Source organism: Scaptodrosophila lebanonensis, unplaced genomic scaffold (assembly GCF_003285725.1).
Source record: "Scaptodrosophila lebanonensis strain 11010-0011.00,11010-0021.00 unplaced genomic scaffold, SlebRS2 tig00001412-arrow-pilon, whole genome shotgun sequence".
NCBI lineage: Eukaryota > Metazoa > Arthropoda > Insecta > Diptera > Drosophilidae > Scaptodrosophila > Scaptodrosophila lebanonensis.
This window is the reverse complement of record NW_022060739.1, coordinates 10,488,177-10,499,772: the sequence shown is the minus strand read 5'-3', so window position 1 is coordinate 10,499,772 and position 11,596 is coordinate 10,488,177. Positions and strand designations below refer to the sequence as shown.

The following is an 11,596-nucleotide window of genomic DNA, read 5'->3' as shown; positions in this document are numbered from 1 at the left end:
AGCAAGAAATTTCCAAATAAATTAATGAAAATAATAATTAAATAGGGTTCTTGAGAAGGCAGAATGTCATTGAGCTTTTAACAAATATAAGTTTAAATTGTCTCTAACTTTATGCAAGAAATGAGTTGAATGGTTTTTAAAAATTAAGTTTGTTTGAAAGACAAGCCTTTTAATCATTAGCGTAAGCTAGTTAATTAAAGCAAGACATCGCGAGCAGGCCATGAAAGAGTTTGCCACTTGACGTTGGCATATAAGCGGCCATTAAGCATACGCCGCATTGGCATTGGAATTGGCTCATACATCAATTTGTCATTTATGTCAGCATTAAATGGCGCATTACTCGTAGATGCTTGGGAGAGTAATTTAAAGGCTTTGCCACACGCCAGCATGCTGTGTGTTTAATATTTACGCATCAATTTCAATTTTCCTTTCACACACGCGGCAGCAGCAGCACTCGGCAGCACTCGGAGAATATTTGTTTGCCTTTCAGTGTACTCGCGTGTTTGCATTGTGTTTTTATATTTCTGTAGTATTTTTGTATTGTGGGCCCATTGAGTGCACAAGTGGCCAGCATACTGTATTTGTGCATTATGGCTCCGAGTTGGCGGGCCATCATCATCGGCAGTAATGGCAACAGCAACAGCAACAGCAACAAATAAAAGTTGTTAACGCTTATATGCAAGCATAAAAGTAATTATGGCGCTGCGTCCTTGTGTAATCCTGCCCGTAGTCAGTGGACGTCCTGCCTGCTTTTGAGTGGCAATTGGTGGCTGCCTCGCCATCGTTACACCTGTCTGCTCTCCGCGTTGCAGCTCGGCTGGCTGAGTTGCTTTGTGTTTGTGCAGCGGCTTGTTGCTGCCGTTTTTGTTGTAATCATTGCAACTTTTCAATTTATATTTACAACAGATGCTGCTCCCTCCAGTCCTCCAGTCCTCTGCCTTCGTCGTCGCCATCGCCATCGCCATAGCCATCTCCATTTCCATCTCCATGGCATCCAATCAACAAAATGCCAACCAAAACGAACCATGAAAACAATGCGCATGCCAAATGCACAAAAAAGGTGCACTCAGACATCATTGTGCTGGCTGCTCGGAGCTGCCCTGCAATTTTCTACATTTAATTATAGAGAAACATTGATTTGCATTTATTTCTGCCTCCCCTTCGCTCTTTGTTGAATATGCTTTTCAAAAGCAGTCGAAAAGAAACATCATACAGCGCTTTGATAAAGGATAAAATATTATGAAAGAGGACTTTGCTGGCACGTTGTTTTAAAGCCTAAATTATTGCTGAATTTGGGAATAAACAACAACAAGCAAATAAGGTGGAGGTGTTGGATTTTAACTGATAATTACAATAACATCCTCACTGAATGCTGTTGGTGAGTCCTCAGAACACATTCCACATTCCTTGTTGTTGCTTCTAAAATTCTGAATTAATTTAGGAATGTGAAGAAAGTCTGTCTTTAACTTTTACTAAAATGATGATAAAAAAAAATAAATAAAATATAAGCACAGAGAGAAGGAAAGGCGTATTTCTGCCACAGCTCATAACATTAAAGATCGCAACATCCTTAAAGAGAGAAGAGTGCGAGGATAAACATATTTGTTATAAGTTGGTTGCAAGTTAAATATCCCTCGGGCTATTCAGCGCTGTTGGCCAATGTTTCGCTGTTTTTCCAACGCGCTAACTTAATTTACGCTTCGTCTTTGTGAACGCTACCACATCAAAGACTTTGTTGAAATGCAATTTGGAGGAGCGAGAAATGGCGCCGGAAAGGCCAGTGTAGCATAAATGTTCCATTCTGGCTACAACGTGACAGTTTTGCCAGCCGTGTGTGGCAACCAAAACGAGGCAGCAGCACGGACCAGTGCCCCTCCCCAGGACGGTCGCCACCCAAGTGGTGGTTATAACACATACACACACTTACTATATATATTATACTTGTATGCACCCTCGCTTTTGTTTCCAGACCCAGCCAAGCCTGTAGCTATAGCTAAATAGTTTAATTCGCGGCAACGCTTTGCTGACGTCCAAAGCTACTTTTGTTTCTGGTCTGGTCTAAAAGACTAGCGGAGCCGGCTGTGGATTGGTGTTTGCTTTTGCGGTTTTTGCGGTTTGTTTGCGAGTTTCCCAGTAGTAGCTAATTAATTTTCATTTATTTGATAGTTGCAACAAAATGTGAAACGGAATGAAAAGCATTTGTTAAATACAACTCGGAAACTAAGAAGAAAGAAGTCAGCTAAACGGGCATGCAGTTAATTAGCTTAGCCAGTCTTCAGCTTTTGTTCCCTTTCCACACGATTGAGTAGTTCATTCATATTCAGAACTAGCTGCTCCAGGATTTCCTCCAGCAACGACACGCGATTGTTAAGGCTAAGAAAATAGAAAGAATATGTATTTGAAAAAATTATACCTTCAAAAATAGTGCTTACCGATACATGTCCTTATCTCTTACTTCCGGTGGCACATCATCGAAGTATCCACCCCTAGAGGAAATCAAGTGAACAATATATAAAGTAATTGATGTTTCTATATCTCGCCAATTAATGGCAAAACAGTTCTACAAATTGTTACTGAAAGTTTCTAGATTTTAAGAAGTATTTTAGAGAGTTGTTTTGAGTCAATACATTGGAAAACTATTAGCCATTTCTGCAAGTAATAGCAGTAATTTGATTTTCTTGGGAACTGAAATCGTTTCTTACTCGCGCGCCGTTATTCCTTTGCCCGCTTCCTTGGGCTGTTCCTGGGCACTGTTTATCGCATCCTCATCCACCTCCGACTTGCGCGTGGTCTTCACATGCTTCACCTCCGTGCGACGCTTCCTACCGCAATGCGTTATAAAGTAGAATATATTGCCCAACTTGCGATAGACATAGGAACCGAGCTGGCTGCGACCGGCGGTTATCTCGCCCTTGACCGAGTTGTATGTCTCCATGATAATGGCCAAGAACATGTTCTATTGAAGGTGCAGAATTGTTGAGAACTATTTGGGGGCCATTCGTGGCGTGTAAATTTAATTTAGTCACCAGTAATATGAAGAACACCAGCAATATGTATGTTATGAAGTAAATGGGTCCCAGAATCCGATTAGCCTTCTCAATGAGTGCGTAATGGAAGTCGCCCAGGATCATCCGTATCATGGTCAATATCGAGGTTATGAATGTACGAAAGTCCGGATGTTTTGTGCCAAAGAGCAGAAGGCCCAGCTGGGCATAGGCCAGGAAGAAAATGCCAAACATGAGACTGAAGCCGGCCAGATCCTTGGAGCACTGCCGATGGAAGTGTTTAATGGAGAACATAATTCAAGAACATATTCAACGCAGACTTACGCGCTTCAATGTGGTCGTGAACTGAACCAAGGTCTTATTAAAGCTGATGAATTTGAAGATCTTAATCCACACCAGGAATGCCAAGAGGCCCATCATATCAACATAGATCATGTTGAAAAAGCACAGTGAGTCTAAGCTTTGAAAGCCCTCGTCCCTTTGGGCCTCAAACGAGAGGGAGTTTATTTTGAAAGTATGCCAAACATTGTAAATTAGCGCAATGTACGCGAACTAGAGGAGGAGGCCAAAATAAATGGAGAAGAGGAGAGGAGCTATGCGGATTCTTACAATCAGAATGAACGAGTCTATCAGGTTGAGTACCGACTTGAAGTACGATTTCCAGCCAATCTTTCGTATTTCTATGATTTCATAGAGGGTATAGTACACCACCATAATGTACCAGAATATATAAATGACCAACATAAACAGGCGCGGCTCGGTTATGAACGAATACTGCTTGACAGTCTGCAGATGCTCCTGCGGCAGGACACCGCCAGTTGGCAGAATTTCGACAATGATTCTGCAAAGATTATCGATCAGAATTGTCCTCAATTGAAGGCCTTTTCCACTCACTTGGCACTCTGGAATATGTATGTGTTCTCGTTGTACAAATTAAACTCGACGACACACATGCGAGAGGCCCGATCGATCCAGTCGCTCTCCTTCAGATCTTCCATTTTTTGTATGTTCTTTTCCTTGTCGTAGCTCAGTTGAATTGTGTACCCGCCTGTGTAATAATTATTTAGCTCGGCATATATGGGCATGGCATTCAGCTGCCCCATGGTTTTGTAGGGTGCCTCGCCATGCATCTTGGATCGGTTCTCTAGGCTGGACGCGTACGCCGCATAACAGGCATTGAAATACCGGGCAAAGGCCTCATTCATAGGACAACTGTCCTTCTTGACCCGAATCAGGCGAATTCGCGGCGCTCCCAGTAGCAAATTCTCCTGTAGAAATAGGCGTCCATGCAGATTGATGTTGCCCGTATGATTGTAGTTTACGTTGACCTCGTGACGCGAGCTGGTGTCCTTATCGCTATCCACGGTCTCTCGAGGCACACGATAGTTAAACATGTATGGATTCTCCGGCGGGCTGTCATCGACCTCGACATTCAAGAGCTTCCCCAAGCGCCCGAACCGCAGTGAATCCCCTTTGGCCCGAATGGGGGCAGCAGGCGTGGTTGGTCCTGCGCCTGTATCTGCATTAGTTGTTGTTGTTGTGTCGGTTTCGTTGTGATCGTCTAGCTCGGGAATTACTGGGAGAGAGTCGCCGTGAAGTGTAATGAAGAAATGGAACATCAAATAGTCCCACCAGTCCTCTATGGTGATCACCCTTTGAAACATTATAGTCACTGAAGGCGCAAGCGCGATCTCGCGCGTAGTAAATAGCTTCTTCATGGTTTCGTTGAAGTAGAACATGTACGAGTGACGCACAGAAAGGGCCACTGAATGAGAAAACTGTTACAATCTCGCTTTTCCATCAGTGCTTAGTAGGTTTTGTAAGGCGACTCGTAAGACGACTAAGAATAGCATCAGATAAAACAATCTACAAGCACATCAGAGCTCTAATTTCTCTTTCAGAATACAATGTATCTCTTCGTCTATTCAAGCCGTGTATCTGAAATCTGATGGTATCTACTTACCGAAAGTGGTTAGTATAAGGAAAATGATAAATATGCCGAATTCAATGAGCGCCTCACGCACTTCCTCATCGGTGGTGTAGAGAATGCGTGAGGTCTTTAGCTTTAGTCCTGGCTGGCTAGCCGCACCACCAGCGGCTGCAGCACCAGCGGTATCTCCTTTTTTCTTGCGTCGGCTCCGCGACGAAGTTCCCCGCTGCCCTACTTCAGGAATAGTCTTCACCGGTCCCGACTTCCCAGCTGGCGGTGGCGCTGGCGGTGGCGCTGGCGGTGGCTCGGGCACATCTGTTCGTACCGTGGATCGACGCCGCGCTTTCGTGGTTCCCTCGGGGAATGGCGGGTGAGCCTTCGACGTTGTCGGCCGCTGAGAAGCTGACAGTTCCGGCACACCATATGGCAGTGGTGACGGTATTGAGCGTCTTGAAGTTCCGCCTTGCGGTTGTCCGGTCGATGGTCCTGCAGCTCCTGGGTGCGCCGTATGGCGTTGAACGCGCGCGGGCGGTGCGGGGGGCTGCTTGCGCGGCTCCTGATCGCGTTGTTGGCTCATGCCTAAAATTTCCTTATCAATACAATTTTACTAAATTTTTTTCCGCTCTAGTTGTCGTATTGTTCGACTTATAGACTAGACTGAACTGCCTTTTTAGATGTGGCTCTGTGACAGGTTTGTGTTTGCTAAAAACAAAGTCTACTATTTAATTTTTTCTGAGTCATTTTTCGTCAGATTTAAATACGTTTTTTGGATAAGCCAGGCAGTATGCGTACCTTCGTAATAAATTTCAGCATATAAATAAAAGCGACTGATTAATATGGCTTAGAATTCATGAGTTATTTATCGCCTTTTAAATGAATTTTTAAGGCGGCAAACATTTACAAGAAAAATTTCCCAATTTTCAACAATTTTATTTATTACTTTCATCTTTCTTGATGAACAGAAGAATGCGATGGATCGCCATGGGCAGCACCATAGACACCAGGAGGTGCTTGATGGAGTTGCTTGAGTAAAGAAGCATTTATAAGTAATTTATTATAATTGAATAGACACTAAATTAATAACAAATATTAGAGTTGAGCTTTTACCAGCACGTTTTTACCTCTTCTACACTTTTTAAATAGACATAAAGAGCTTCTCAGTTCCGAGCAATTTCCAATGCTAAGCGTTCATTTGATTGCATTTTTTGATAGTTTGGTCAACACCTGTTTTTATTAAAAATAATTCCAATTAATTGTCTTCCAATAAGACAACAAAGTATGTTACGCAATATAGGTGGCAGGGTTAATAGAATTATGGTCAGCTCATAGCTGGCCATCAAATGAAATGCAACGTGCGCCCTCAACAACAGCGCCAACAATGTTGTGGGGGGCATAAAAAGCTCTCAAGAAATGCATCAGCCTTCATGATGCCACGACATGCTGCATGTTCCATGCTGCATTCTGCATGCTGCATGCTGCATGCATATTTCATGCGTTAACGCCAACATTTGAATTGCAGCGGCGGCGGCAGCAGAGGCAGCTGCAGACTCTTTTTGATTTATGGTCTCGGCCATAAATGTTCGCACTGGGACCTGCCACACAATATCTCGCTCCGGCCTTGCAGGCTATCAACGCCAGTTGAGTTGTCGTTGTCAAGTTGCATAAAAAATGCTTGTGCGGCGAAAGAAAATACTATATTTATGGCTATACGGTATGCTTGCAAAAAAACGCAATCTGAAAAGGTTTAAGCTACAATAAAAATGTGTGAGTGGGAATTTGTATTAATCGAAGTTTGCAATTAAACAACGCATTTCATATAAACGACGTTTTATGGTAATTTTGGCAACAATTAAAAATATGAAATATCTCTGAAATCAAAACTGTCACTCTTATTAGAATCGATTTTAAAATCAAATTATTTTGGAATTTATCCCACATTTAATCCTTCATTTGTTCCGATATTTCCAACAAAAAGAATACGCTTCAAACCATTTAATCTGAAACGTTGTCAAGCAATTGCAAACAACTGTCTTATCGGCAATCCAACAACTCATTAATGTTCAGATAATTCAATCCTCAAACTAAAGGTTTGTATTACGAAACCCACACTAATTCTATAAGCTAGCTTTAACTAAAAGCTACCCGACCTTGCTTGTCCCATAATAAATGCTCGAATGGGCAAAGTTTTGTTTTTATTATTTATTTAAGTAAAAGCTATGAAGTTTATTTGTATTTGTTATATATGAACATCTTTAATAAAGTATAGCTTACGTAAAATCTGAAAAGCTTTAAGACACTAGAGTTTCTTGTATTTTAAATGTAGTATTAAGTTTAAATAAAGTTTGCTTGCCTTGCTCGCCAATCTACTTCTAAAAAGGCCACTTCAGTGCAATTTAAGTACACTTTTCCGCATCTTGCTTTTGCACTTTTCTTCAAGTTAATATATATATATATATATATATGTATGTATATAGTATATGTATGTTTGTATGTATAGAGTCTTACAAACTTAAGAATTTAGGGTGGGTGATAAGTGATAAGTGAAGTTGGAGTTCAATACAAAAATATACAAAGCACTTGACTACTATGTAATGACTAAGGTGTGTGCTGCCGTAGTGAACAATAAAGATCGTGCCATCTCACTAATAATTTATGGATAAAGCGTTAAAAGATTTGTGTATTTATTGTTTCTAGACAGAATGCAAAAATATTAGCGTGCGAACTAGTTTTTGAAGTTAAACAGTAGCTGTTTTTTTGCACAACTTGGCCTGCAGACTCTCCTACTTTGAATTTTCGAATGTTGTGTGCAGTAGACTAATCCTACTTACTAAGTAACTTTTAGTTTTATGTTTTTTGTAGTTGTGGTTTTCTAAACTAAGCGCTAAGAACTAATCAACTAAACTGCATTTTGTGATAGTTTGATGTGCAGCATAAACTATTTACTATATGTTTTGATTTGCCATTTTTTTACGTTTTTGCTTCGCTACTTATGTTTGACTCTAGAATTTATACACAAGTTTCCGTTTTGGGTTTGCTTAACTATTTGGCTTTGAAAATACTTGACGCTTTCGCTTTCCGATTCACTCTTCACACATGTATATATGTATAGTATAGCTTGTGATTTGTAGTTTGCCGACCATTTCAATAATGCGCTACTCGTAACAGTTTTAATTCCTATTCAGCAAAATTGATTTCAACAACAATGCAACTTTTGAGCGACTCGTACGTACTTCTTTGGTTTTTGCACTATAAAGTTAATACATTTAGTTGGCTTTAGGCCTTTCCTCATATGTATTGGTAATTGGTCCTTTGGTTTCAAACTTTGCTAACAAAAAAGGCACAATGTAATTGGTTGTGTGCGGGTTGTGTGTTGTGGGTTTTGGGTTGTGTGTTGTGTGTTGTGGGTATCCGGTGTATGGTTAATAGGGTTTTGCAGCATCCTTGGAACGTTTCAGTTGCACCTTCAAGCGCTTTGTGCCTATTTGGAAGCCATGCATGGCTTGTATGGCCGCATTGGCCGAATGCGGATTGTCGTAGGAGACGAAACCGAAGCATTTTGATAAATTGGTTTGCTTATCGATAAACACTTTGGCCGACAGGACATTGCCGAAGGGCAGAAATGTGGATGCGAGATCGGTGTCAACGAATTCCTGAGGTAGATGATAGATGAACAGATTGCTGCCCTCGGGTCCTGCAAAAATTTGACTCAGTTAGCTGGAGCTTTGATGAATGAGTGCCGTCCGTTACTTACCCTCGATTTGTTTGCCTGCCACGCCCGCGGCAGCCGCCTGCAGGGCGCTGGCGTTAAGCGGTTGGGCGGCAGCGCCATAACAGGCCGCGGCGGCGCCATTGGCTCCATTGGTCAAAGGACTTAGTGTGGGCGCATAGGCATCAGCGCTGGGGGGCCCTAGACGGCGGGTGGAGGAAGACAGAGAGGCAACTGATTAAAAATATTATATTAAATATTATGCAGAGTTTCGCTGTCGGAACCAAAACTGAGATGAGTTGAAGTTCTTGCAGTTTGCTTTTTGTAAAGCTCTCAAACATATTTTGTTGTTGTTGTTCTTCTTCTTTTTGTTGTTGTTTTTCATAAAAACAAATTACATGACATACACATACACATACAGATACACATACAGATACGCATACGAGAAGGGCACAGGCACACAGATGCAGATACACAGACACATTCCTTGGACAATAAATACAAAAACGAGAAACCGTGCACACGGCACTGGGCTGAGTTAACAGCGCATATGAGGAATCTTTTTTGGCCTTCGGCCTCGCCTTTGTTCTCCGGCATTGTTTTGTTTTATTTTATGCTCGCCCGCTGGCCTCACATTATTAAATTTTATATCCTTTTGCGCGCATCATAAAAAATTTGTTAGCCATTGTTATGCGCCACACCGCATCCTGCTTCTTTTTAATTGAGGAGTACCGCGCGGTGTGGTGCCGGACTTGGAGGCTCCCCTTTAGTGTTGTTGGTGGTTTCATTTTTGGAGCGCTCTCTGATGTTTGCTGCACACGTTTCTGTTTCTTTTTTTTTAGTTATATTCTTACTTTTATGTAATTTAGTAAATATTTCTGGCAGCTGTTTGCTCTTATTTTCGGCTGCACGAATAAAATGCAATCAAAGCCTTATAATCCCAGCATTTCATGCGCAGCCGCCGCTAACAAAAAATTGTTTTACGAACAATTTATTTAACATGGCTGCCGCTCAGTTGTTTCATTTTGTAATTACTTCCATTCACAAATTGTTGTGCAATTTATGCAAATTAATAAAGCATTTCCTTTACGCTTTTTTTTAGCACAAATGTGTTGACAGCAAAATGTGTTTGATAAAAGTTTTACTGCCGCTGGAGCTGCCTTAAATTCGATTTGAATTGCAACTAAAACTAAAAGCTAATTTCGTATAAATTTTCTCGGCTTTTGTTATAATTTTCACACATGTTATTTTGCTTGATGATACTAAAGAGGAGCATCTCAGGAAAACTGAGCAGATGTAAGCAAAATAGAGTGTTGTAATGAAGCCTTGTTGTTGGATTCAACTACCATATAGCTGCCAGACGACATACTTTTCTTTAAGTGATGGATTTTTTAAAGCAAACTATCAGGCTAGCTTCATATGCCTTTCCATAGTGATAAGAAAAAGTTTAGAAACCCTTTCCGAAATGGCTCAATTGATGAGCCAAGCTTTAATCTTTTGGGCTGGCGATATAACGCAATTAAAGAATGGTCGTGATGACGTGAATGACAACGAAATTGTTGAGCAGCTAAAATGCGTCATTATCGAAGATGCAGTCGAAAAAATATATGAGCTTATCATAAATTAGTCCATTGTTCGGTGAAATAAAGGGAAATGGAATTATAATTCCAGGTCAACAATTTCTCGCATTTTAAACGGAAAAATTGCCTCACTAGTCGAAACTTGGAATTGTTTTATTGAAAGCAAAAAATTACATCTTAACCATCAAACATTTCCCAGAGTCGGTTCTTTTGCATCTCATGTGGGATCAACAAGTAATACCTAAGTAGTGCCTTTCAAAAATCATGTTTCGGTTATTTACTAGTCCTTGATGCTTGTGCTAAGCTTCTGCCTAACATCTTTTGAAACTTTTTGAAATACTATTTAATTCAGAATATAATTTTATTTACAAAAGCTTGCGTAATATTCAAGCTGTATATTAATATTCACTCTCATATGTAAGAGGAGCAATTTTTTTCAATATAAAATTGAAAATTTTGGACATGTATTTTGGATTTTAATTTCAAAATAACAAATCTGACCTGTTCCCCTTCTTCCGGGACGTTAGCAACCGCAGCGCTCATGTCGCGGTTACTGCATATTGACAATTTTTGTTGGCGGCTTTGCATTGATTGCAAGGATTTCGTTTTGATTTTTGCCACGGAAGATTTTGTTTTCATGTAAATATTGAGCAGCCATTGTGGCTGACTCTGACTCTGAATCTGACGCTGATGCTGACGCTGACGCAGCGATTTTCTGCCATATTGTTGTTCGGCATTTTTGTTATTTTTTAGACGCAATCAACGGAGCATTGTGCGCAGTTTTCCTTTTTTATCTGCTGTCAATGGCATTGAATTGTTGTTGTTGCTATTATTGTTTTCGTTATGAAAATGTGTGGAGCGCTGGCAACGGGCACTTTCCCACTGATACCGTACCATATGTATATTGTTTGATGTGAAATTGTCGTATGGCTTTTATTGACACAGCGAGCTAGGGCAACGCGGCGTATACGCAACACACAGACATAAAAAAGGAATTAAATTAGAAAAACTCACGGGGTGCACAGGAAGGAACATAAATGATATGACGATATATATACTACGAGTACATACACATACAAATACTATATGTGTGTGTTTTTTAATTAAAACTACAACTTAGAGGGTTGTGGGCTGTGAAGTGCATCCGCTCGCTAGTGTTGGAATCGATTTTGTGCAGAACAGGCAGGTTTTTAGAGTTATTGTTATTGTTGTTGTTGGATCGCATGCAGCGGCGCGGTTCGCAGTTGTAGGTGTGAGTGCGTGCAAGTGTTTTGATTGATAAGTGTAGCCAAAGGATATGTTATGGTCAGTGGAATTGGGTGTTTAGTAGACACAAAAAACAAACGGTTAACTACAGGAACACACAAACATACAT

The 11,596-nt window shown here is 40.8% G+C and overlaps 2 protein-coding genes across 7 annotated transcripts in view; both read right to left on the bottom strand.

Annotated features, from left to right (window-relative positions):
- Positions 1-2,134: 2,134 nt before the first annotated feature.
- On the bottom strand, positions 2,135-5,512 carry LOC115631355 (polycystic kidney disease 2-like 2 protein). Its single transcript, XM_030528072.1, has 8 exons — positions 4,969-5,512; positions 3,900-4,770; positions 3,615-3,846; positions 3,330-3,557; positions 3,027-3,269; positions 2,703-2,956; positions 2,433-2,486; positions 2,135-2,373 (listed from the first exon to the last, which is right to left on the bottom strand). Exons 1-8 carry the CDS (start codon positions 5,510-5,512, stop codon positions 2,265-2,267), a joined length of 2,535 nt encoding a protein of 844 aa, XP_030383932.1. The 3' UTR covers positions 2,135-2,264.
- Positions 5,513-7,119: 1,607 nt separating this feature from the next.
- LOC115632031 (CUGBP Elav-like family member 1) overlaps positions 7,120-11,596 on the bottom strand; it is an 86,151-nt gene continuing 81,674 nt past the window's right edge. For all 6 annotated transcript variants that reach the window (XM_030528978.1, XM_030528977.1, XM_030528983.1 and 3 more), the window contains 2 exons: positions 8,687-8,842; positions 7,120-8,626 (listed from right to left, as the gene is read on the bottom strand). In XM_030528978.1, the coding sequence (XP_030384838.1) occupies positions 8,355-8,626; positions 8,687-8,842 (428 nt within the window). In that variant the 3' untranslated portion in view covers positions 7,120-8,354. The remainder of the gene's footprint in view (positions 8,627-8,686; positions 8,843-11,596) is intronic.

Bases quoted from the DNA above. Each gene is read 5' to 3' on its own strand.
- LOC115631355 (XM_030528072.1), bottom strand. From the start codon at position 5,512: ATGAGCCAACAACGCGATCAGGAGCCGCGCAAGCAGCCCCCCGCACCG. The intron at 3,558-3,614 runs GTAAGAATCCGC...CTCCTCCTCTAG, and splicing joins TAGACTCGTTCATTCTGATT to TTCGCGTACATTGCGCTAAT. The intron at 3,270-3,329 runs GTAAGTCTGCGT...TTCCATCGGCAG, and splicing joins TCACGACCACATTGAAGCGC to TGCTCCAAGGATCTGGCCGG.